This window comes from Phytophthora cinnamomi (assembly GCF_018691715.1).
Source record: "Phytophthora cinnamomi strain GKB4 chromosome Unknown Contig50, whole genome shotgun sequence".
NCBI classification, from domain to species: domain Eukaryota; phylum Oomycota; class Peronosporomycetes; order Peronosporales; family Peronosporaceae; genus Phytophthora; species Phytophthora cinnamomi.
The window spans coordinates 1,076,657-1,101,472 of record NW_027150983.1 but is presented as its reverse complement, the minus strand read 5'-3'; the positions used below and the strand labels follow the sequence as shown (position 1 = coordinate 1,101,472).

The 24,816-nt window shown below is 52.0% G+C and overlaps 5 protein-coding genes across 5 annotated transcripts; 3 read left to right on the top strand and 2 right to left on the bottom strand.

The window, feature by feature from the left end:
• Positions 1-1,218: 1,218 nt before the first annotated feature.
• IUM83_06668 (uncharacterized protein) lies at positions 1,219-1,648 on the bottom strand (the record flags this gene model as incomplete). Its single annotated transcript, XM_067930895.1, has 3 exons — positions 1,219-1,335; positions 1,441-1,461; positions 1,547-1,648. The coding sequence occupies 3 exons, from the start codon at positions 1,646-1,648 to the stop codon at positions 1,219-1,221; spliced, it is 240 nt and encodes a 79-aa protein (XP_067789784.1).
• A 2,833-nt stretch (positions 1,649-4,481) lies between these two features.
• Positions 4,482-4,919, top strand: IUM83_06667 (uncharacterized protein; the record flags this gene model as incomplete). Its single annotated transcript, XM_067930894.1, has 2 exons — positions 4,482-4,779; positions 4,864-4,919. 2 exons carry the CDS (start codon positions 4,482-4,484, stop codon positions 4,917-4,919), a joined length of 354 nt encoding a protein of 117 aa, XP_067789781.1.
• Positions 4,920-19,592: 14,673 nt separating this feature from the next.
• On the top strand, positions 19,593-21,029 carry IUM83_06666 (RxLR-like protein; the record flags this gene model as incomplete). The annotated part of the gene is made up of 1 exon (XM_067930893.1): positions 19,593-21,029. One exon carries the CDS (start codon positions 19,593-19,595, stop codon positions 21,027-21,029), a length of 1,437 nt encoding a protein of 478 aa, XP_067789835.1.
• A 138-nt stretch (positions 21,030-21,167) lies between these two features.
• On the bottom strand, positions 21,168-23,371 carry IUM83_06665 (Protein arginine N-methyltransferase; the record flags this gene model as incomplete). Its single annotated transcript, XM_067930892.1, has 5 exons — positions 21,168-21,700; positions 21,769-22,444; positions 22,516-23,083; positions 23,170-23,219; positions 23,306-23,371. 5 exons carry the CDS (start codon positions 23,369-23,371, stop codon positions 21,168-21,170), a joined length of 1,893 nt encoding a protein of 630 aa, XP_067789691.1.
• Positions 23,372-23,564: 193 nt separating this feature from the next.
• Positions 23,565-24,407, top strand: IUM83_06664 (RxLR-like protein; the record flags this gene model as incomplete). The annotated part of the gene is made up of 1 exon (XM_067930891.1): positions 23,565-24,407. One exon carries the CDS (start codon positions 23,565-23,567, stop codon positions 24,405-24,407), a length of 843 nt encoding a protein of 280 aa, XP_067789689.1.
• Positions 24,408-24,816: the final 409 nt, after the last annotated feature.

Sequence of the window (24,816 nt, the reverse complement as noted above, 5' to 3'; positions counted from 1 at the left end):
TCGTGTCCGTTTTCTTTCTGCCTACATCAACCTCAACACTTCACCAAACACAGTACAGCCCTTGTCAGCATAATAAACACATTAAAAAGCAATGCATGTCAGCTTACCGTTTACAATATCCCGAGACGGTACAGCAAGTCAAAACACACTTCGAACCCCATTTGTGGGTTTGTCGTTCAGGTACGTTCGTAGGGTTTCTTCGGTTATGCGATGGAAGCATGCCTTCGTCCAGCGACACCACCGAGCCTAGGGTGCAGCCATCTTTGAACGTTGTCTCTAGAGTCGACAGAATCGGCCGAATTTTCCATGCTCTATCACGCCGATCATCAGCAGCACCATTGTCCGACAGGTGCAGAAAACGCGAAATCTCACGGAACCGATCTCGCCCCATAACAGCTCCAAACGTGCCTGACGGGATGACACCGCGGGATTTAGTGGACCAGTGCATCTCCATAGGCTTGGTCGGACTTAGTGCATGCACGATCATAAGCCCCAGCCATCGAACGATTTCGTGGGGCTGAATTGGTTTGAACCGCATTATTTATTTTTCGCACTTGGTACTTCGTCTTCTGCTGTCTGTGCGTCACGCTCTGCTTCTTCGCGTAAGCACTGTCGACGCGGCCGTCAAGTGTCTGCCTCCAGTATCGATTTGACTCGCTAGCAACTTGGCGCCATAGATCTTTCGGAAGAAAACAGTAAGAACAGCGAAACCGGAGAGACACTACAAGCCGTAGCAGATTGCGAAGGTCCGCAATAACCGTCATACATTGAATCAACTCCAACATCGTCTTCTACAGTAGCGACTCCATTGCCAGGTAACACTCTCCACCCATTAGCTGCCATATCAGTAAGCTGGTTGTTGTCGTAAAGCGGAGATGACTCTGCCAGCATAACAATCATGTTCGTGAGCTGACAAAATAACCCTTATAAATAGAACTATCATATCTTGCACACGCAAATGCAACTGCTCCTGCTCTTCGACACTTAGAAATCTTTTTACACGTTGCAGCTCCGGATCAATGCTTGGCTCCTCTCCTCCGTTATCTTCACTTTCGGATTCCGAATCACCGACGATTGAGTTGGGCGAATACTCGTCCTGCGCGGTCAACTCGTCACTACTCCCGTCGACGTCCGAGTCAAGAAATACGGACGAATCCTCTAATACCAGATTAGGGTCGAGATCAGCGCATTTGTCGAAAGCGATTGCAGACGCGGTCACTACGCTCCCTTTATCGGCTGTTGCACGCTTGCGAACCGTAGAGCGAACACTTCGAACGGAAGATTTTGTTCAACTTTCAGAGGAATCACCGTAATCTGGATCTCCACCCGATGCATCTATGTCGGTATACACAATACAGTAGATGTCACCATAGTATCAGCAGTCCACATAGGATATACCTTTCGGTTCAGCATTACATCCGAAGTCAGCATAAACTATACCTTCCATGCCAGCACTGTGATCTGTGTCAGCGTAGAAAACACCGTCCAAGCCGCCATAACGTTCAGCGTCACCATATGTAAAATATTTCAAGTCATCACCCCATACCTTCCGGATCTTCAACACTAGCATTTTCTCCACCAGAACTCGCCGAAACCTCTTGATCGTCCGCGGGTGGGCGGAGAACGCCACTAGACGTGGGTTGGACATCAGCTGAAGGTTTACCTGCTCAATATAACCACTTATTAGTACTAAGCTAATCCGCTTCATAAGCCAATATATTACCTTCTCTGTGTGAGTGAGTTCAAATCGTCGAAAATGAGGACATTTCGCGCCGCCTCTTGTCCTCCTGCTCGCGGAGCTGCTTCGACTGCTTCTTCTTCTTGGTTTTGGTCGACCGCTGGAAATCCTGAGACTTAGCGCTGGATGCCTTGCCCGTAGCGCTGGCTGTCTTGACCGATCTCTTCTTCTTCTGTTGCGTCTTCCTTTCCACTGGTAGCGGTGGCTGGGCCTCGCACTCCGCAGCTGCTTTCGCACACTTGTTGCTCTTACTCTTTGGTCTTTGGGGGGGGGGCTGGATATCAGTTGAGACGGCACTTAGTGCGTGGCAGCAGCCGCTCGCTTACGCTCGACAGGATGCGGTAAGGTTAGAACCCCAAGAGGCCATACAATACAGATCATGGAACTTACTCCCTGAGCTAGTCGCGGAGGGTGGCGGTTCCGGCTCATTCAGTACTAGCTGGATGTTATGGCGCTCACAAAAATCGACATCCGCGCACACATAGTCGAGTAAGGCGTTCTCTCCGTGGAAGTAGTCGACTCCCTTTTTCCCAGCCTTCACAGTACAGCAGGCTTCACATAATAGTACCTGCTCCACGTGAACGCCCAATATTGCAGTTAGAACACCTTTCAAAGGGCAGTACGAGGTGATTATACAGTTGCATGGGGCACAAACCCGTCGTCGAGGCCTTGAGCGTGTGCATGCGTCCACTTCTCTGAGCGCAAAAGCCGCCAAACGTGCTTGAACACCTTGTGGCACCGAGGGGGGTTCTTAGATTGTGTAGCGTACGGACGTTGGGTCCATTTTTCCAAAATTCTCAGCCACATGGATCATACCACGATACGACACTCTCATTATTATCCAATCATGCATCGCTTTTCATTCGATTCTGTCCAATCAACGCGCTTACATTTTATTGGGTGTAGAGGGAAGCAATGGTTTGCGGATATGTTCCATACTTAAATCAAGTTCTGTTATACTTTCTGGGACGGTATAAGGGGTGGCAAAACCGCACGCCGTAAAGGGGTTATTATAGCAAAAAGAGCATGCGTCCTAATCTAATTTTGTTGCCTAGTATGACCCGTATTAGGCATCAAGACGAAAGTCCTAATCAGACGCACCCTGCCATTAACATGATACACTTCATTGTAATACCAGCTGTTCGTCTATCGCATTAGCCTGATTCACTCAAGTAAACTAGATATACAGGTAACGCCAAAATAGAATATAACCATCACTACGACACAGTACCGTGCTTCGAGCTCTGATTAGAGAATATACAGGGGTTGGTAGGTTCCGAGGGTGTGAACTACTTGTTTGGTGCCTGTGTGGCGCCTTCTTTCAGTTTACCCGCATGCTTGCGCCACTTGTAACTGGAAGCACGAGTGACTCAAAAAAGGGCAGTAGCGTCTACAGCGGAGAGCTCAGCAATCGCCCCTTTTTGGCAGCGTGGTACAACTGAGTTAGATCAGATAAGACGGTGTTCCATACGTTGTATTTCTCCTTATTCTTGTTCTTGGGTCTGCACGGCATGTTGGGCATGTCGTTGTGCTGAAGGGGTGCCATTGGTGGGGAAATCGCTGCCGGACTAAAAAACATAGTGTTTATTTTTGACTTGGTTGAGCAATATTTTTGTTTCACTCGAACCGACAAATACGGTAGTGGATATCTGTTTTTTACTTGTCACATAACATTACCTACATTTTCAACTCGATGTCTACTGCAATGCCATCCGAAGTTCATTACAGATGTTGGCCTCTTTGTTTCGGATACGTTTACACCATTCACGGTATTCCGGAGAGAGCATAACGTACGGACAGAACTTTTATTCTGGTAGAGTTCAAAGCTGGAGATGATCTGGTCCATACTGAATGTCCTGAATTTTCTGTGCGTGAATGGCCCATTCACACTACAAACGCGGTGGTGTCGCCACAGCCAGACCCGATATCTGAGTAGTCAACACTCCAAACCGTTCGTCGCGTTGGAGCTTACGAGCTGGTGTGGCTGTGGAAAATCCGTAGCCACCAATTCTACAGGACATGTAATAACATAGTTATTACAGGTTCCCCTATTCTGTCTTGGTTTTTACGTAAATAGATTGTAGTTGAAGACTGCTGTTGACCCCCTCCCTCACGCTGAAGTATTCAGACTAATAATAGGTTCTGTACGGTTCCGCTCATAATATTACTACCTCTGTTTGGAAATGATGGAAGGATTGGCACGCACCCGACCACAGATTGGTCAGTATTGCGCCGATTCCAGTTCGGATTGGCTTAATCGATTGCTGGGTGTTTCAGCCATCGAATGGCGGTCTCCACGTTAACATCCGACACATGTAGCCGTCAAAGCATGCGATCCCCCATACCATACTCTCTAGACCACTTTAGAATGTGCCTCGTGGGGCACAGACATCGCCGAGTTTCCACCTTTCAATGCTAGCACGACTAATTTAACCGACCTAGAATGCCGACGCATCATCGACGTCCTTCTACGTTGCAGTGTGAACGGTGTTTTGCCTCGAGGGAGCCTGACAGAGCTGGTAAAGTGCGTAGGTCGTACCGACTACGCTATTAACAAAATCTGGAGTCGGTTTTGTCGGACAGAAGCTTTGACGGGGTGCGGTGGATGGCAGAGTCGCACTGCCTAAACCTATGGACGGAAGCGGCGCTGTAGTGAGGCTGCTAGTTCGCGCTTCCGGGCAGTTCCAATCCAAGATTGCAGACCTATGCGAAGGCTCGCGGAGCATCGGGAGTGTCAGCGCACATGATTCTCTCTCTTCTACGTAAACGTATCCTCAAGTGGAAGGCGGGTCGCATTAAGCCGTGCCTAAAAGAGGAAAACAAGCTACAGAGGTTGGAGTATGCGTTGTCTTTCGTCGATGAAGAGAGCCTGCAGTTCGTGTCCATGTCCTACGTTGTACATGTAGATGAAAAGTTGTTTTACGGCGACGTCGACAAGCACTCGTACCTGGCATTTGAAGACGAAATCACGCCTCAGCGCAGCCGCCCAAGCAAGCACTTCGTGCCTAAGACCATGTTCTCGCTGCCGTCGCTCGACCGAGGTATGAACTCTATAATATTATATCGGCGAATTGCTTTAGTGTTAACCTAAAATTGTATTGTTGTCGTGTTATGATTTTGGTCAGGTACAATAAAGAAGGAGACGTTACGTTTGATGGGAAAATTGCCTTGTGGCCACTAACCGAAGAATACATTGCGCAGCGTCGTAGCCTCTCCCATGAAAAAGGCGAACAATGTCGTCGAAACATTGAGAAGGTTACTCGCGCTGTGTACAGAGCATATTTGCTTAAGAATGTGATTCCAGCGATTAAAGCAAAGTGGCCACGGCGTGACAAGGGTAACGTTATCTTGATTCAACCGGATAATGCTAAACCACACGTTGTGCCATCCGACCCCGACATTTTGGCTGATGGAAGCGAAGGAGGATGGCACATCCGCCTTATATACCAACCTGCGAACTCCCCCGATATGAACTGCCTAGACTTGGGGCTATTCTGATCGATCCAGGCGCCACAACATCAGACTGTGGTGCACGGCATCGAAGACCGTATTAAATCTGTGGAATCGGCGTATGAAGCGCTGAATGATGTGACTCTAAGCAACATATTTCTGACTCTGCAAAAGTGCATGGAGTGTGTACTTCGAGAGGGGGGTGAAAACCAGTGCAGGCTCCCGCACATGGGCAAGGAAAAGCTGCGAAGTCAAGGTATGCTTCCCGTAAGCATTACCTGCGATAGTGCTGCTTACCAAAATGCGATAGACATTCTTCAGAAGGCGATAGGCCTAGTCTTCTTTTCCTGCTGCCTCGATAAATCTATACCTGATAAAATAGATATCCATTGATGTATCAGTTTTTCTCTCTGCTGGAAAACAACGAAACCATCATATGGCGTTCCTTCCATCATTTCCGAACAGAGGTAGTATTAGAGTTAAAAGATGACTCGCGTCCCAACGTTCTCAGTTGAGAAAAGATCCTCCCTGCTTCGAGACATTGCTCATTCTTATTTCCCAAGCCTCGCGCGTACGAGGTTAAGGATAAGGACTCATTATCTCACAGATCACCTGACGCCTGCTATAGCTTGTCTGGCTGCTTCGCCGGAAACTCCGACTCGTATTGAGAGCTGCTTAACAGCAGAAGGACTCCCGGCGTAGCCTATACAACTAGTTGCAGTATGCGCACGCGTAGTGGAGGTGTGCAGCTCGTCTACCAAAAACAGAGTGGTATGTCGGAGTGCTATTTTTTCTGTGGACTATTTGCTGTGAACAATTGCGCGCAGATTCGAGAATTTATCGACGAGAAGGACATGCCGTACGTGCTCAGCAAGCTACGTATGTCAAAGGAGAACCGGGTTAATCACGACAACTGGCTAACTGTGTGTGTGTGTGGGGGGGGTACTCTATCAATGCCCACCTTTATGCTCTTCGGCACAAGCAGAACGACATGCTAAATTTATCTCGACCCACAACAGAGCTTCACGTGCAACGTTATATCTTTAAGGAAATTGCGGAGTCGCCGCGCCACCGACTGTACATTGTCGGCAGACCACCCGGACAACAAACTGGCATGTACCATACCCTCAGCCGAGTCAAGGTCGGTAACCGATACTGACTTGTCGAATCTGATACCTGAGGTCGGTACGAGAGTACAGAGGGCATTCTGTGTCACTTTTCCTAGTGCATTGGGAAGGTGTACGCCATCGAGGAAAGCCCGCATACCAAGAGCAAGAAGTAGGCCCCGAAAGGGAGTATCGGTTAGTTTCCATTGGATACATGATCAAAGTATGGATATTTGATCTGAAATTGGTTGTAGGTTAGTTTTCTCCACAAATTAAGGAATTGATCTTTGCCTTAAGCCTGGGTAAAAATGTCAGCTATCATCTCTGCTATCGGGCAGTATTTGATCATAAATACCTGGCGTTCAGCTTTTCCTGAACAAAGTGAAAGCAAATTTCTAGGTGCTTCGATCTTCCATGGAGTTCGGTTGTTAGCAATTTTGATACAGCTTTGGCTATCTTCCGTTCTTGTTATGCATTTTTGGGTGTCGAAGCCTAGCTCTGTAAGTAGCAGTCGGAGGAATATCGTCTCCTGAAGGCAGTGACAAAGGACAATGTATTTAGCCCCAGTTGTTGAAAGAACTACAGTATGGTGTTTCCTGGTGAGCCATGAAATAGGGCTCCGTCCTAACATGTAATGTAGCCACCAACCGAGAGTTTGGTGTCGGGGAAGTTTGCATAATATGCCGTAAGGAGCAATCCTACAGTATTGTTGGATATGTTTCTTTCTCCCCCGAGTAGAAAACCGCACCCCCGTGCCAGGGGATTAGAGAAAAGTTGGTGAAACCGTTCCAGAATGCTGAGCGCATATTTCTTTTGATGAATGAATATCGTTCGGCGGGAACGGTTTCATTCAATGGTCCCGCCGAGTAGGTACTTTACCTCCCCCACATCTGTTATCTTAAAGCGCCTTTTGGGGGCAGATTTGATCCTTACCAGGAGATCTGATGTAGGACAAATCGTCAACACACACGGCGATATAGCACGGGTCAGACGGGAACGTTTTCATAAATACATAACGGTGTTTGATGAGGCGGCAAAAACCAAGCTCTTCCAAGAAGGTGCACAGTGTATGGTACCACACCCGAGGGGCTTGTTTGAGGCCATACAGACTTTTAACGAGTTTGCAAACGAAATTCTCCTTCCAGGTACTTCAAAGCCTTCCCATTGACGCATATACATTTCTACGTCAATTAACCCGTTAAGGAAGGTGGTTTTTACATCCATTTGATGGATCTCGTGGTCTAATAGTGCAGCGATGGTGAGGAGCAAACGTTGCCCCTCCATACCGATAACCAGGGACAAAATGTCATCAGAGTCTATCCCGTAGCGCTGAAGAAACCCTTTTAATTACCAGTCTAGTTTTGAAGCTTCAAAGCAGACCATTGGCATCGTACTTCACGACGAACGCTCACCGATAGCCCAGAATCGAACGTCTTCGTGGTGGAGGCACCAATGTCCAGGTACTATTGTCGATGAGCGACTGGTACTCAGCCTGTGTTGCGCGACGCCACTCATATGCGTGTTCAGAGCGAAGGGCTTCGTGAGAGGTTCTAGGTTTGGCAACGTGCCGCAAAGTGAGCAGTACATACTGGTGCTGTAGACGTTGCTCGTTCGCATCAAAATCGGCTGGAGCATTGAGGTATACATGGGTAGGTTCGGTGTCAGAGAGATGGGCGCATTCGTTCGTGCGCGTCGGTAGATCACGAGCAGCGTTGTCATCTGCTGGTCGTTTGAGAAGTGCCGACGCTGTGCTAATATGAGCTTGCTGAAGATGGTTACCAACAACACATCGAAGCGATGGTAGCAAGCTGAACTTACCGGGATCGGTGGTAGTGGTGGTAGTAATAGGCACTGCAGCAGGTGCAATATCGACCAAAATGGGACACTCGTCCTCTTTGAATACACCATCTCGATTATACACAATCTTTCTAGTGTTAATGTCCATGAGGCGATAGCCTTTTTGTTGCGAGGGAGCCCGAGGAACATGGAGTGGAGAGCACGTGGATCCAGTTTGCTGCGAGGGCGGAATGGATATGGGCGTAGGCATTGCAGCCAAACCCCTTGAGGTATTGAGAGGAAGGTTAGCGTTGGTGCCATTTTTCGTATGGAGTTTTGTTTCCCGTGGCCGTGTTGGGTCTCGTGTTGATCAAAGTACAAGCATGAACAACATATTCTCCCCAGAGTTGTTGAGGAAGGAAGTCGTCAATAAGAAACGCTCGGGTGCGTTCAAGAATCGCTCTCACGCGGCGATCGGCGACCCCATTCTGTGTACGCGTTCGTAAATTGTGTGTGCGTGCCATACATTCGGGAAATATGCCGACCCACCTTTTCATATTCTTTGGCATTATCAGACTGTAGCGCCTGCATTTCAGGGTCAAAGTGGTTCGTCCGATACTCGAAGTGTTCAATGTCTTTGCAAAAGAGGGTGACACGACTTTGGCGGAAGCGCTCGTAGCATTCGTGCAATTCCGATTTATTGCGGATGACGTTGAGGTACATGTATCTAAAATAGCCGTCAATAAAAGTCACGAAGTAGTGACAGCCAGACCTAGTAGGAACCGGAAAGGGGTCGGCCACATCAGAATGAACCTTTTCCAGTGGGGTTTTAGCACGTTCAACTGAGGTTTATTTAAGGGATGCGGTGGGATTTAGCATACACGCATGAGCTACAGAAGTTTGTCTTGTCGTTCTGTGCGAGAGTGAGGTCCGTGAGTGCTTCAGTCTTACTCAAGTCCTGCATGAGACGGAAATTAGGGTGACCAAGTATTTTATGCCATAGGAGAAACATATCTTGCTTACCAGCAGAGGAGAGGTGGTCTTCAGTCGCCTGGGGGTGGGTAGAGGCAGCTGGAGCCGCCTTAACTGATACAGGCTGGCAGTGGTGGTGAGGCGCGCAAAGAACTTATAGCGGTTAGCATAGTACAGTGTGCACTTCGTCGGGTTGAATGTGATCTTCAAGTCGTTGCTGACCGATAGAAGACTGAACTTCAGATTAGGGGCATAGAGGACGTTGTCGAGATCCATCGTGCGCGTGACGTCCTTGGAGTCTTCCGTGACCAGTCGGATAGAGCCTGTTCCTTCGACGGGAGTCTCAGTTTTGCCACTGACCGTGATGGAGCCACTGCAAACCGTGAGGTAAACCAGTCTTTAGCCGCGGTGATGTGCCGGGTGCAACCGGAATCAACAGACCAAGTAAGGTCGGGAGTAGCCATGGATGCTGCGAGGCTCACATGTGTGGCTAGCGGTCGCGTGACAGCGGTGATGCCATAGTCGTTTTGTTTATCGGTTTTGCGCTGTGGAATGGTGGCACTATCGTGGTCGACAGTGACGGAGTTGCCGAATTGGCCAAATAGGTCGACCGTGTCATCAAATTGGCGTTTACGTTCATAGCCGTTGTTGTGGTTGCGATTGTACCCATGGTTGTTGTTGCTGCAGCGGAAACCACCATTGGGACGGGCATTGGGGCTCCGCGGGGGTGATTGTTGGGGTTGCCACGATACTGGACGTTGACGGAGAAATTTTCGGGGAGTCCGGTGCCACCCTTGACTCGCCCAGCGAGGAGATCGCGCTGAAGAATCCAGCAGTCGCGAAGGACGTGGCTCTCGCGCGAACAGTAGTCACAGCATTTGTTGGCAGCGACAAGGACAGTCGGTACGCTGGAATCCGTCTCGACAGCTTGTAGAGCTGTTTCAGCTCTGGTGTCAGTACTCTCAGGGGATCCCTTATGGTCGACGTATTTCGTCTTCGCGAGCTCGTCTCGAACGTTTTGCTCGATGTTGTGCCCCCTTTCGGCGTACGGGATGAATTTCTGAGTGCCTTTCCAGATTTTCAAGTCGTTGTGCCACGATGCCGGCATTGTATAATAGAGGTAGATGGATTGTTACTCTTCGCTCAGGCTGTTGTTTGTCGAAACCGAGCAGGCATGGTGAACTTGCTCCAGCCTTAGGAAGAAGAGGGTGAGGTCGTGCCTCCGTCATACTTCAGCTCCATGAGGTAGCTTTGAATGTAGTATGGGTCACCATGTAGGGACGTGTCCTCGTAACGCTCACGGTCGTGGCGAAGATCTCATAGGCCATACGCTTGTCACGGACGAGTAGGACATGAATGTTGTCGAGCGTACTCAACAGGTACATTTGGCGCGGGCCTCACGGCGGCGCATTTCGCTCTTGTTAGGCTTCGGGTGGCGCTTGAACGCGGCGCGACGGGCATCCTCCTTCTTTTGCTCCGTAAAGGACAAAATCGGAGGGGGCCCAGTAGGGTCGTCCTTGACACAGTCAATCGGTGAGACTAAACCAGTAGAGTCGAGTTCTGTGCGATCAGGGTTGAATTCGGCTTCGTCTTCGCCGAAGAGTTCCATCACCACGTCGTCGTCTCAGTATCGGACAAGCCGTCGTAGTTGGGTTTGATGACAATCCCCAGGAGGTGTTTGCCGTCGAGAGTGGAAATCACACGCGTCTTCAAGATGATGTAGTTAGCACCATTGAGAAGTAGTTGGTCATCGGAGGTGGAGAATTGCGTAGACCTCATGACATGTAAGAGGGAGTGGGAACAGGAAGGTGAAGAGGACACTTGGATGTTGAGTAGGAAACGGAAGTGATTGCACTTGACCCGTTGGGGCTTACGCACTGGTGTGGCTGTGGAACTCTGCAGCCGCTAATTCTACAGGACATGTAATAACATAGTTATTACAGGTTCCTCTATTCTATATCTTAGGTTTTACGTAAATAGATTGTAGTTGGAGACTGTTGTCTTAACAGTGCCAAAACGATTGTCGCTGTTTCGTAGCCTGTACCGACTTCCCTGGCTTGTAGTGGACAACTGCATATAAGAGCGACAAATCAATTACAGTATTTAGAGCCAGCTGTCGCCTCGGCATATAAGTTCCGCTATAATCAGTTAGATACAAAATTACCGGTTTGGTATAAGTATTGTAGTTGTGATTGCCACTCGTTCGGCGATGCCCTCCCTGCGAGCAGAGATGACGCACTCGTCGCAGCTCTCCACCTTCTCGCGCCCGATGAGCGGCCGGATGCGCATGACCACGTGCTCGGAGCTGTCGTCGTCGCCATGGCGCAGCACTAGGGAGCGAGAGATACAGAGGTTGCAGAGCGAAAGTCACACGGAGGGGGTGCTCTCCTCGCCGCAATGAGCGACGCACGTCCTTCTCGCCAAGCGAGAAGTTTACTGTTGCCCGAGCTGTAGAGTTATTCGTGAGTACAAACCTGACCTTAGGGAGTTTAGATGTAAACTAATGTTAGTGCCGAAGTGGGTTCGAATCAAGAGCACCGAGACCAACGTCGGCAATGCTGCCGACGTCAGAAGAAAAAGATGTGCTGGTTCCGGGAACCAACACTCAGATTCAAGTGTGTAAGGGACAGTCCCTGACCCGAAGAGGTCAGGTCGACGACGACGCACCCTCGGTCATGAGGGGCTCCGCCAATAACTGGCGTCGAGGTGACAACGGCGTGTCAACTCCGGGAGTTGACGCTGCAAACAGTGCGGACGGTTGCAAACGTCCCGCACTGGCGCAATTTGCATGTTGTCGTGCAGCCGGGCTGCACGAAGGAACATGCGGTCAAGACGGGCATGATATCGCGCGCCCGCGGGCAGGGTCCGCCGGCGAACAACTCTCCACGACCGGACCTGGACCAGAAGAGCAACAGTGCGGAACCGGGCTCCGCACAACAAGAAAACGGCGCATGCGAAGAATGCTGCACAAGTCTCGGTCCGGGACCGAGACGCCACGAGAACCGTCCGCTGGGCAGACTGAGGCGGTGACGCCGGACGTCGAGACGCTTAGCATCTTGACGCGCACCGATACTGGATTCCAGTATCGCGAAATGGAACTCGCTAATCCTCCGACGACGGCGTCGGATTTGACTTCGCTTCCGGTCATGAGCTGGAAGCGCTTCACGCGCGACTTGCACGATGGACGCATCGAGCAGGTCTGCGTTCTTTCGGACAGCGAAATAACGAAGAGCGCGAGCGAAGAGCTGAGGCAGCTCTTCATGGGAAGTACCACTGAGAGTGAAGATACTCTCAGTGCGAAGTCGAAGCGAGAGCGCTTCGAGGAACAAGGCTGGGACTCGCTGAAGTCGAGTCCCTATGACGAATTGTTGAGGGAGTAAAGACGTACTCCCGGAAGAGCTTCCGCAGGATAAGGGCATTCAGCACGAGATTGATCTCGAGCCGGGCACGAAGTACTGTGTCACGCGGCAGTGGCCACTGCCGCGAGAGCAAGTAAAAGCAATCGACGACTTCTTTGAAAATCGTCGCAAAGCTGGACAAGTGCGGGAATCAAAGTCCCCGTACAGTGCTCCGACGATCTGTGTCAAAACGCCACGGGGCGGATGGCGCATCGTTCATGCCTACAACAATGCGACGGTACCAGCGCAGACGCCGATACCACGAAAAGATGTTATTATCGATCGTCTGGTCCAGGCCCGGCCGTGGACAGTTGTTCGCCGGCGGACCCTGTCCGCGGGCGCGCGATATCATGCCCGTCTTGATCGCATGTTCCTTCGTGCAGCCCGGCTGCACGACAGCATGCAAATTGCGTCAGTACGGGACGTTTGCAACCGTCCGCACTGTTTGCAGCGTCAACTCCCGGAGTTGACACGCCTTCGTCACCTCGACGCCAATCATTGGCGGAGCCCCTCATGACCGAGGGTGCGTCGTCGTCGACCTGACCTCTTCGGGTCAGGGACTGTCCCTTACACACTTGAATCTGAGTGTTGGTTCCCGGAACCAGCACATCTTTTTCTTCTGACGTCGGCAGCATTGCCGACGTTGGTCTCGTTTGTGCGCGCCATCGCGCACTTCCTGGGCACTCCGGGACAGCATTAAGCGCTGTCTCGACTGGTGAGCCGCGCGCACCTGCTGGTGCGTGCGCTGCGGTAGCAGGGCCATCGCTCTCTGTTCCGCTGTCACGACCGAAGCGCACGAGCGTGCGCTTCTTCCAGTCTATCACCGGATCATGCCGTGCAAGCCACGGCATGCCCATCACCACGTCGAACTTATCGTCCAGGTCCAGGACGATAAAGTGTTCGACAAACACTCGTTGTTTGTACGAGAAGCGCACGTTCACGACGCGCTTCTCGGTCTTCACGATGGCTCTGTTGCCAGTCGCACTTCCAGAAGACTTCGAGGGATATTTACCTCCTCGAAGTCAAGTCTCGGCAGGCTCCGCAGTCGAACAAAGCTATTCGACGCACCTGAGTCTATCAAAGCTCGAAGAGAGTCGCTCGCTCTCTTCGAGTAAACCTTTAGGATGACTAGGTTCGGCCTGTCATCTTGTTTCTTGCAGCGAGAGCTAGTCTCCCTGGGGGCTGCAGTCCTCAGTGTCGCGTGCCCGATGTCGGCACGCGTGACTGCATTACCAGCAGGGCGCCCCGCGCCTACTGGATGTTCGCGTTTTTTGTTGGTCCGCGGCGATGCCTAGCATCACCACGACGACCACCTCCTGGGGGCATGGGAGCTGTGCACTCCCGTGCAAAGTGACCGATCCTTCCGCAACGGAAGCATCGCACGTTGCCTCCCTGCTGCTGGTAGCCAGCAGTTGTTGCGTTCGAGAGGTCCATTGGTTCTGGACCTCCCGTCCTCACTAGCGGGCGCGGTTGCGGCCTCGGCACGTTCGCATGAGTTTAGCCTGCCGCAGGCTAAACTCTTCTTGCACAGCGAGAGTGACAGCAGCTTCGAGAGCACTCGGGTACTCTCGGAAGAGATAGGTCTTCACAGGCCCATCTCTAAATCCCTTCATGACCGTGACGACCTTGGTCGCCTCGTCAATTGGATTCGTCACGATATTTGAGACCAAGTATCGTGCACGCTGCGCGTAAGCATGGACATCATGCTTACCCTGCTGTAGGCCGAGGAACTCCGCCCTCGACCGGAACTCGTTTTGCGGGGGCTCAAACGCTTGTTTGAGCTCCTCTTTGAACACTTCGTACGTGCTGAAGCACGTAGGATCGGAGAGTCGGTGTCCATACGCCCAACTCCTTGCGCGTCCGCCAAGGCAGGACATGGCGAATGCGTCGAGCCGCTATGGCTGTGTCAAGCTCGACAAGCCACCGGAGGAGAGGCTCACCCTCTCTTCCCACGTAATTGCTTACGCTCAATTTCAATGATTGAGCACGCGGTGTCGTCCCTGACGACGCCGTCACTGAGGAAGCAGCATCACGGTGCTCCTTCATGATGAATCCTAGAGCAACACCATGTTGCTCCGACGGCGATAGCGTACTCAGCATCGTGGCTATCGCCGCTTCTCCAATGACTGTTGACAGTCGTTGGAGGCTTCCCACTCTGGGTCGGACAGGTGGGGGCAGTCAGCGCGTGCAACATGCGTTGCAGGCGTATTGGAGCTATCCATTGGCACCTTCGTGCTCATGTGGTTCTCGGCTCCGCGTTCGTACACCTCGTACGAACGTCAAGCAGTCGGTCGTTGGACGGACTACAAAGTGCTACCAGGTGTAGTGGGTCTAACTTGACTCACTACTTTTGCTTACACGTCGCGCTACGTGTATGAGGAAGCGTAAGTACTTAGTAATAACTTGATTTAATTATACTTGAGCACACAAGTATAATATAAATCAAATAAAGACTCCAAGTGACTTAGATTAGGTAAAATGAGAACTGTATTGTTTGTAAATTGATCTTCCTCCTAAATCTGCTAAAACTGTTTATCATCTATAAAAGGGGTTGGCAGCGGCTGGCTGTCAGAGTCCCGCTAATATGCACGTCTCTAATTGGTAGAAAGATGCTGCTTTCTACCAATAGGATCTTTGAGTAGGTGTGGACCACTCATTGTGGTGGCCCACTTCAATGTATCCATTGGTGTGCCTTACACCAAGGTGAGGAACTTTTAACAGATATCTTATCTGTTAAAATCACAAGTGGCTACAAACCACTTGTGATTTTAACGTCCGAGATCTCTCACTGGTATGGAAACTCGCTACCTCCGAATGAGGAGCCGCTATACGTATGCAGTGTAACGGGGTTACACGCACAAGTGGCTACAAGCCACTTGTGATTTTAACAGATAAAATATCTGTTAAAAGTTCCTCACCTTGGTGTAAGGCACACCAATGGATACATTGAAGTGGGCCACCACAATGAGTGGTCCACACCTACCCAAAGATCCTATTGGTAGAAAGCAGCATCTTTCTACCAATTAGAGACGTGCATATTAGCGGGACTCTGACAGCCAGCCGCTGCCAACCCCTTTTATAGATGATAAACAGTTTTAGCAGATTTAGGAGGAAGATCAATTTACAAACAATACAGTTCTCATTTTACCTAATCTAAGTCACTTGGAGTCTTTATTTGATATATATTATACTTGTGTGCTCAAGTATAATTAAATCAAGTTATTACTAAGTACTTACGCTTCCTCATACACGTAGCGCGACGTGTAAGCAAAAGTAGTGAGTCAAGTTAGACCTACTACATAGTAGCAGGGGAGTATGGTGTGGAGGGTTTTGAAGGGTCGTGGTGCTGGTTGCACGCCTTCCAAGCCCGGCACAAAGAGTCCATGAGAGCTAGAAACCGTGCTAGATCGACTCAGACGACGACATTGGAGACGTCGAGAAGGATAGATGCTGGTAATATTTCATATCGACCCTCATTCGGTATGGATACCGGTAACCGAAAAAGCACAGGCTTTTTTTGCATGGTACACTGTGTCGGTGGGGTGTCCACTACAAGCCAGGGAAGTCGGTACCGTATTGCACGAGATCTCTGCAACCACGGATTTGATACAATCGTGCGTAATAAGACAGTTCACGACAAAGATAGTTAAAGTGACACCCCTTCCACAGCTAACATCCATTTTTTATAATGTGAACATGCACGCATTTCTATTCACTCTCAGACCCTTCTTCTTCTACTACGTTGACAGCCTCACTCTCCGGCTCCGGAACTCTAAAGGTGCCGTCAGCCTCTCGCGGTCCGATGGGCACTAGTCCTGCCTACACAAATCCTCTCGCAATGCGCTTCTCCTCAATGCTTTCCCACGCCAGCAGCACGATCTGTGTCATCAAGAAACGCCTGGCAGTCGTCGTGGCGGGAAAGTCGTGGTTGATATGGTAGTTGACGTAGAGCCTTCGGCATCTTGACTTAAACGAACGCATCACAAATACGTCCATTGGTTGAGCGAGCCCGGTGATCCCTGGCGGAACAAACTCTACCTCTGGGAAGTAGTCCTCCTCTAACTTGAAGCACACTGTCGCCATTATATGAGTTTTTAGGCTGTCAAGAATAAGAAAACGCTGGTTGTTTGCACCAGGCCCCCAAACCTTTAGTTGCAAAACACGTTAGCAAACTATAAATAATGTTAAACATGTACCTCATCGATCTAGTCCAGCATCACGCGTTCGTCACAGTATGCTTTTCGCTGCACTGTGAGTACGACACGCTCGCGGTGCAGGGGGTGGTTCAAAGCTCTTGGTGCACGTCAGTATTCGGAACGCCTGCAAATACAATGAGCGGGGGCATCTTTTTTCCTGTAGCTGACGCGCACAAGAAAACTGATGCCCGAAAGGCGTTTTCCGTCATCGCCTGAACAACATCGACGTTCTTATCACCCGTAAAGGTGATTGTAGTACTCGGATTCATATCAATATAGATTGATGTTTGATCCATATTGTACACGTGGTCGTATTTGCTGTGACCAGCAAATACTGAAACGATGTTGTTGTTTTCCGTCGACCAGCGCATGTTAGCTCCAAAAGCCCTCGCAACATTCTGCACAAATAATAAAATTTAAAAAAACTATTAAAACATTCCAATTTGAGATCAATTAAAATCAAATTACCTCTAGTTCGGAGCGATGCTGAGTGCCTCGATGAGTGATGCGCCGGACTGACAACTTGTTTCGCAAACTGAACCGGCGCAAGTACTCCAGCACCGCTCGCTCCGACCTCTCTGAGAGCAGCATCGGCTCAAACCGCGCGCCCATGATCATGAGGCACTCGGTCGTGACGCATTTTGACCGGTTACGCCTCATCTCGGTGACCCATTCCAGCAGCCTATGTGTCAATGCATTGTTAGCAGCAGAAGCATAACTCTAAACAATTAAAAATGATTGTTATCTGACCTCTTATCGAGCTCAGGATATGTAATCGCCGGCCCCGTGGGTGTCTACCGCAAATGTCTTTGTGGGGCGCGCCGGCTTGATCGCGGCTTGAGCCTTCACCCAACGGTACAGCGTCATTCGGTGGATATTGTACTTCGCGGCTAGCACGGTTGTAACTCCACGTAGGTTAGCCTCCTCTATGGCTTGAGCCTTTTGCCTGTTCAGATGTGGCACAAAAGCGCATCGTAGGAATACTGCGGCGCGGGGGTTATTTTAATTTCGGGCTCTCCGAATGAGTGGCGGGCTGCGGTAGCTGGAGGTAGCTGGGTTCAGAGTTTTTACGAGATTTGACTTTTTACAAATCACTTGAGTTGTACTTTTTACAAGGCTGCAGAGATCTCGTGCAATACGGTCAATGTTTTTGCTGACATCGTAAATGAGGAGTAGGCGAATGACTTGAAGTTGCTGCTGTTTGGTGATTGATAGGCGTGTGTTTCGTCGGAGTAAACCCCAACGGGAAATAGTCGACAGCGATTCGTATAAACGCGAGCACGACCGCCATGAAAAGCGTCAAGCCAACTTCGCGCATTTCTCTCACGATCCGCACTCGCAACATGCAGAACGGCCTCTCTATCAATCCAGCAGTCACCGCTCACTCCAACAGCACTACCAAGTGCTTCAGACCGCGGCAACGGCCTCAATGGACGCCGCAATGTCCGTAGCAGTCACCGGTCACTCAACGACCTGTACGTGCTCCCCCAACATTGCCACAGCTGCCACTCCGTCTGCTGTAGCTGCCGCATTGACTACTGCTAATGACGTCAATGCCATCACCACTCCGATCTCGAAGCCCACGAATTGTACCCCCGTGCTCGATGGTGCCGTGATGTATCTCGAACGACGGAGAAACCGAGGCCCTGTAGCAAAGGGACAAAGTGCACCTCGGGCGTGGACGAAACTCCCACTCCAGCGGTTGCTACAGGAACCAAGGAGCCTGCATGAGTTGGCTGGTCTTTAGGTGGTGTGCAAGCCCGGTATATTCGATAAAAATCAGCTGGCGATCAGTACCTTGGGCGAATTGCTGCTGGGCTCCCGCTTAATCGTGCGGACGTTTTAGTACATCCTCCCCATTTTGAAGACAATCAAGATCTAGTCTGCATTACTGCATAGCTGAAATGTTCCTCGCACTTCACACCACTAGCACGCTTCAAGATATCCTGAACCTGTGCGTAGCATCTCTCGTCTACCATGCTAGCTACCTCGGAGAGACATTTCCAGCTTCTCACCCGCTGCTTTCAACGTACTTGTTTCGACATGGTGATGAATTGAGTCAACTACGATGTCAACTAGAAGTGGGTACGTCTTCATGGATGAATCCAACGGGAATTCCGCCACATGTAGAGTTGTACAAGCAGCTACATGCAATGCAAAGCTCTATTGACAATTTGCCGCCAGTGCTTTTGGAAGGAATCAGCAACGTAATTGAGGAAAAGGGAGTCGCAGCTGGAAATATTGCCAAGGAGCAGCTCGAATCGACCATTGATAAACTACTTGCACGCGCAGGGATGGCGCATCCTTCAGCGCCAGCTCTAGTGATGGGGACACATACAACCGCCGAACAGTACACTACTATGACGTGAAATTTCATCTACTTTCGCAGTCTTTTGATTTTCCAAAACCTGGTCCATTTGGAGCATGGAAACTGTGGTGGTTCGGCGATTCCCACAAAGACTAAAAGCTATTTGAACACATAATCTACCTAGCGAAACACTGCACAAAACTTTGTCTGACTGGGCTGTCATGATATCACATTCAAGCAGCGGCCGTGTTGGCTGGATTGGTTATTCCACCTAGTATGTTTGAGCAACAGCCAGCGGAAGTTTTCGTGTAGGAATGACCTATCTGCAGCTGGCACCTTCGAAAAGAAAAAGACGCGTAGCAGAGTTGTCAGTCACTACTATCCTTCGGCTTGTGAGGGAGGCGCAGCAACAGCAAGTTCGGACTTCTTCAACATCAACACCAGATCACAAACGGCAACGTCTAGGTTAATGTTGACCATAAAATTCCTTTCCTTCATCAGAGTATTGTCCTACGAATTGTCAGATAAGTGAATTGCTTTCCATGCTTTTTGGTGAAAGATCGCGCACACGAAGCGACGCGTATCTTGCCGGTTGATGCCCATATGTCCATCAGTTGCCAAGTTGCCGCCGACCACCCCGACCCAAGCATGAAGTCTCCAACCTCGCTACTGCTTCTGCTGCTCTTGGGCCTCAGCTTCGTCGCTTCCAACGGCCAAGAGGACAGCTTGCCGAAGACCGAGGATGCCACCTCCGAAGTGGCCACGCCCGACTCCGCCGCCTCCGAAGTCTCAGTCCCTGAGCCCAAAGAGTCCTCCTGGGGACGCATCTACCTGCGCAACGGACTGGCCCCGATCCAGTACTTCCGCGACGCGTTCGGAGGGCCGATGGCGCCCAACGAGGTCTCCTTTTACTTCCCCGAGCGCGATGAAGACCGGTTCGGTTGTGAGCTGCTCCCCGAGCCGGAGCTGCTTGAGATCGAGGCCGCCAATCGCTCGGCGGTGCTCGTGGTGGACCGTGGGGAGTGCACGTTCGAGCGTAAGGCGCGCCTGGCCGACCAGATGGGCGCTGCTGCCCTTGTGGTGGTGAGCCCCTCCGACGACGTCACTGCACCCGTGGCGGCGCTCAGGGACGAGGACGGGGAGATCTCTATCGCGTCTGTCATGATCCGCCGGACGGCAGGCGACATGCTGCGCGCTGTGGCCAAGCAGACGCCAATCTACGGCCGCCTCATCTCTATGACCTGCGAGCGCAAGCCTTACACTTGCAAGCCGCGGTTCGAGATCGAGGAAAACTACATGGAGACGTCCGTCGCGCGGGGTGGCTTGGTCATGTCAATGTCGGAACACGAGGAGGACGAGGATGGCACTCGTCTGGGCAGCTTCCTGGCTGCAACCTATGGCAGCGTAATCCCAACGAGGATGTCGTTCCCTCTCGCGACACCCCTTGACGGCAGCCAAGCTTGTACGGACGCGACGGAGGATACCACGACCCATTCACAGTTTTCAGGGAAGGCTGTGCTCACTCCGGGGGGTGAGGTGGGGCAGTGTTCGGAGTTTGAAAAGGTTTCTAATGCCCAGCGTCGCGGTGCGAGTATTGTGCTGCTGATGCAGCAGAACAACGCGACAGTGATGACGCACCCCAGTGTCGAGGTGAGTTGGTACGCGTACAACATCACGGTCCCAGTGCTAGCTGTTTCCAGCAACACGAGCGCCAAGCTGGCAAGTCTCAAGGACAAGCACGGCGATGCCGCAAGTCTGACTTTTGCGGTTACCAACGGTATTGCAGACGCCTGGGAGTTAGTGATGCAGCACTCGCAGCGCTCGGCCTGGCCGAAGCGACTGAAAAGGTGTAGTAAAACTTTGGCGAAGCTTCTCTCACAGATTCGCGGACTTGGTGGTGACGACGAGATGGAGGCTGCGCTGCAGAATGTATTCATTAATGTCGTCGGTGGAACTCGTCAAGAATGGGATAAAGCCGCCCAACGCGATGAAGACTCAGAAGAAGACCACAAAATACCCGAGTACAGCTCTTCAGAGAAGATCATCCAGGGTGTGAAGAAATCGCAAGCTCGTGATGAGCTCTAGGGTGGCAACTGATCTATAGCTTGCATGCACGCAGACACAATTCCACTTGCATTATCTTCTTATTCAGCCAGTTTTAGCTAGAGGGTGGCTGATAATGAACTGGACAAAGGTCTCAAATGTCTCCTCTTCATGACGTGTTTACAGCCCAATCCAGTAGGACCGGCCGTTGGGGTTATGGATGGGAACATGATACTTGCCATCGCCCGAAGACGCAGACCACTCGTACCAGACACGGTTGTTGGACTCGAGCCTCCAAAAGTTCACCACAACCTCCTCACCCTTCTGGAAACGAAGGGGCTGGCGCAGCGGAAAGTAAATGGGGAACCAACTAAACATGCCATCCGAATGCGTATCCGGCTCAATGCTCAGCGTGACGTCATCGAACAGCACAGCGTCGAAGTAGCCAGCCAGTCCGTGGACGACTGCGCTTTCAGCAGCGGTAAAGCGCAGCTCTGCTTGTCTCCTGTTGTCGATCCTAGTGTTGAATTTCGGGTGCGTAAACCGGAAGCAGCGCTGTGTGGGAGCCAACGCGTAAAAGTTGTGCAATCTCACAACGTAGGGAGTCTCAAAGCTCTTCAGCGAGTCGTGCACCTTCACTTCATTCCAAAGCTTCGAGGACATCACAGGCGTTACGTATGATGTGTACTCACGCGGGATACTAATGCCGTTCTCTGCAAGAGGCCAGCACAACAGTTAGCTCCCTGCAGCAATTAAAGATTAAAACCACAAATGTACGCACCGTGCAAAAAATCCTGAGCACCATCCAGACACTCAGGAGACAGCTCGTTGTCACCAAAAGATCCCAGTAGCTCGCTCACCATGATGTCGGCGCGCTCGTTCGTGCGCCAGTTGCGCATATCCGATGCAATGATCGTGACGTTATCCCACTTCTCCGAAATCTTGAGATTGCGCAGTGTAATGACAGCGTTCGGGTTCTTCTCGACGGCAAACAGACGCGTCTTCCGGTTCGCAATAGTAGCGGCGCGAAGAGCACAGCGCACGAGCGGTCCGCGACCAGCACCAACAACCATAACGACTGACTCCTTGTCATCAGGGGTTTGCTCGAGTGCCTTAGTGATAGCCCTTTCGTACTGGTTGTACTTGAAGGCGTCCTGCTCGAACGTTTCGTACGTCTGTGACTCCAGATTGTCCATAAGGGGCTGCAGCGGGGCCTGGAGATAGTCCAAATATGGTGCCTCGAACTGCGCTTTGCGGTCTTGGCTCGGACGCTTGCTGTAGAGGAAGTGCAAATACTGCACATAGGGCAGAAGCTTCCCACGGTGACGTGGTCGTCCACTCAAATAGAATTGGATGTTGTGTTGGAAGAGCTGCGCCATCAGCGTTTGGTGCCGCTGTGAAAGCGCTGGGTAGCCCTTTCGGTTAGTCAGGAAGATATCCGTTGGAATGATGGCTGCCTATGTGCAGGAAGACCGTCAGCCATACGTCTACAATATCTTACCACTGGCATTTACCACTCGTCACTCACCTTGACGGGCTCGCCAAGCCAGCGCTGGATCTCCTCGGCGCTCGGCAGATCAGCCGTGATCTCCAGCGCCACGTGCAGCTTCGGATGATACTCGCAGCGAGCACGCAGCGAGTCCCAGACTTCCCACGGGTCCGTGAGCGCCTCTTCCTCTTCATCGTCAGTCTCCATCATGGCAGCGGCTCGCAGTCCGGCCACCGCGTCCACCTCCATCGGATCTTTGGCATTGGACTGCTGCTTGGGCGTGAGCGGAATACGCACCCAGAACTGCAGATACTGCGCCTGCGTGAGCGACTGATTCAGCACGCGCGCGTAGTTGGCCGACGCGTGGGCGTGGCGCGGTGTCGGCAGCATCACAGCCGGCACTGACAAGTGCGAGGCCCAGGCCACCTCCTGCTTGAAGACCTTCTCGGCGGCCAGGCGCGCGTCCAGCGTGGCGGCGTCCAGGTCCATCCACTTGGAGATGTTGCCCACCACCGACGCCGTCCAGCCGCGCGAGTCCAGGACCAGATCCGAGCGCGCTTGCGGGCCGTCGCGAGTGTCCGAGAGCTGGCGGTCGTCGCGCTTGAAGCTGACAGCATGGATGTCAATTATGACGATGCATTAGTGACATGAACAAGCGTTGGGTACGTGTTGCTGCAGCATTAAATGACGCACCGAGGGTGGAAGAGCGGCGCCGCCACGCCGTTCATCTTGTCCTCATAAACCTGCAGCGAGCGCCACGCACACAACACACAGGTGAGAACCGCCTGGAGCAGGCAGACCATGCAAACAAGCAAGAAGCGCGCTGAACCTTGTCCAGCGTCGCCGGCAGGTCGTGGACGAAGGACGTCTCGAGCCCCACGAAGATGCGGCTCATTATTGCGCTTGGTCGCGTTTTGGCTGGCGCTTGATTGATTGGCTCATTTGTGTGCGCCACATCAGTCCCTTCTGATTGGTAGGTTCAGAATAATGACAGGATCGGAAATAGTGACTACGATGGCCATCTGATTGGCTGAAACTTGGACAAGCGAGTGTATCTTCACTTCGAATCAGGTGAGGCGAGCAACGTCATGCGCTGTCTGTGGCTCGCGTTGCTGCTGCTCTCGGCGCTGGGCGCGTGCGCCGAGCCGCAAGCCCAAGAGCTCGTTCCTGCCAGCGACGAGGACGCGGCGCTGCTGCGCTCCGGAGGCGGCGAGACGCGCCAGCAGTTCGAGGAGTTCGTGGAGAACGCGACGCTGTCCGCCGCCTTCTCGGGCTGCGGCCTCTGCCAGCAAACAGGCCAGTGCGACCACGCCTTCCGCGGCCAACCGGGCCAATTCTGCATCGGCCTGGCGTCTGGGGCGCCCTGCTGTTGCCCGCGGGACGCGCAGTGCGCCGCCAGCCCGTACGAGTGCCGCTGCCGCCGCGTGGTGCCCACCTACCACTACGGCGGCGACGACTACCACCCGAGCTCGTCTTCGGGCGGGGTGTCCGGCACCTTCATCTTCTTCGCGCTGCTGCTGCTCTGCTGCGTGTGCTGCTGCTACCTGCCGGCGCGCCGCGCTCAGCAGGAGAGGGAGGAGCAGTTCGTGTACGCCCAGCCCGTTGCCACCAGCCAGTACGGAACGTACCCGGCAGGCCAGCCGCCGCAGGCACCTTACGCCTACGCGACGGCACCTGCAGCGTACGAGTCGTCTCCGTACCATGAAAGCGGCGGCAATACGATGGCAGCGGGGGCGCTCGGGGCCCTGGGAGGACTGGGCGTCGGAGCGGCGCTGGGCTCCATGCTCGGCGGCCACAACAACAACAACAACAACGACGACAGTGGATACCGCGGCGTGTCTGACAACACGTACACTTTCAGCGGAGACACGGGCGGCGGCGATTTCGGCGGGGACGGCGGCGGCGACGGCACGTTCGCGGGCGACTCGTGATTGTGATTGGAGCTCGCAACGAAGCAAGGACGGGACTGGAGTTGATGAAAGCGAGGCAGACGGCTGTAGTAATGTAATGTCTGCATAGTTGTCGAGGGCGTAGATAGCATGGATCCAGTTCCCGGTGGGAATCTAGTGAGTTACACGTACCAATGACCCAATTCGCTTGAGACTGTTCAATTGAGAGTGGCCTGCTAATCCTTGATAACAGACATCCATGATCCTGTCATCGAGCTGAGCCAAATGAGCCAGATCTTGCTTCAAAAACGCGGGTTCATCGCTGCTTGGGACATCAGCAACACGACAACCACAGATCTTTCGTGGCAGTCCTCGCGTTGCCGTGACGACGCGAACACTCGCCCGCCATCCTTCTCCACCAAACACACCCACCGACAACTCGGACCTACAT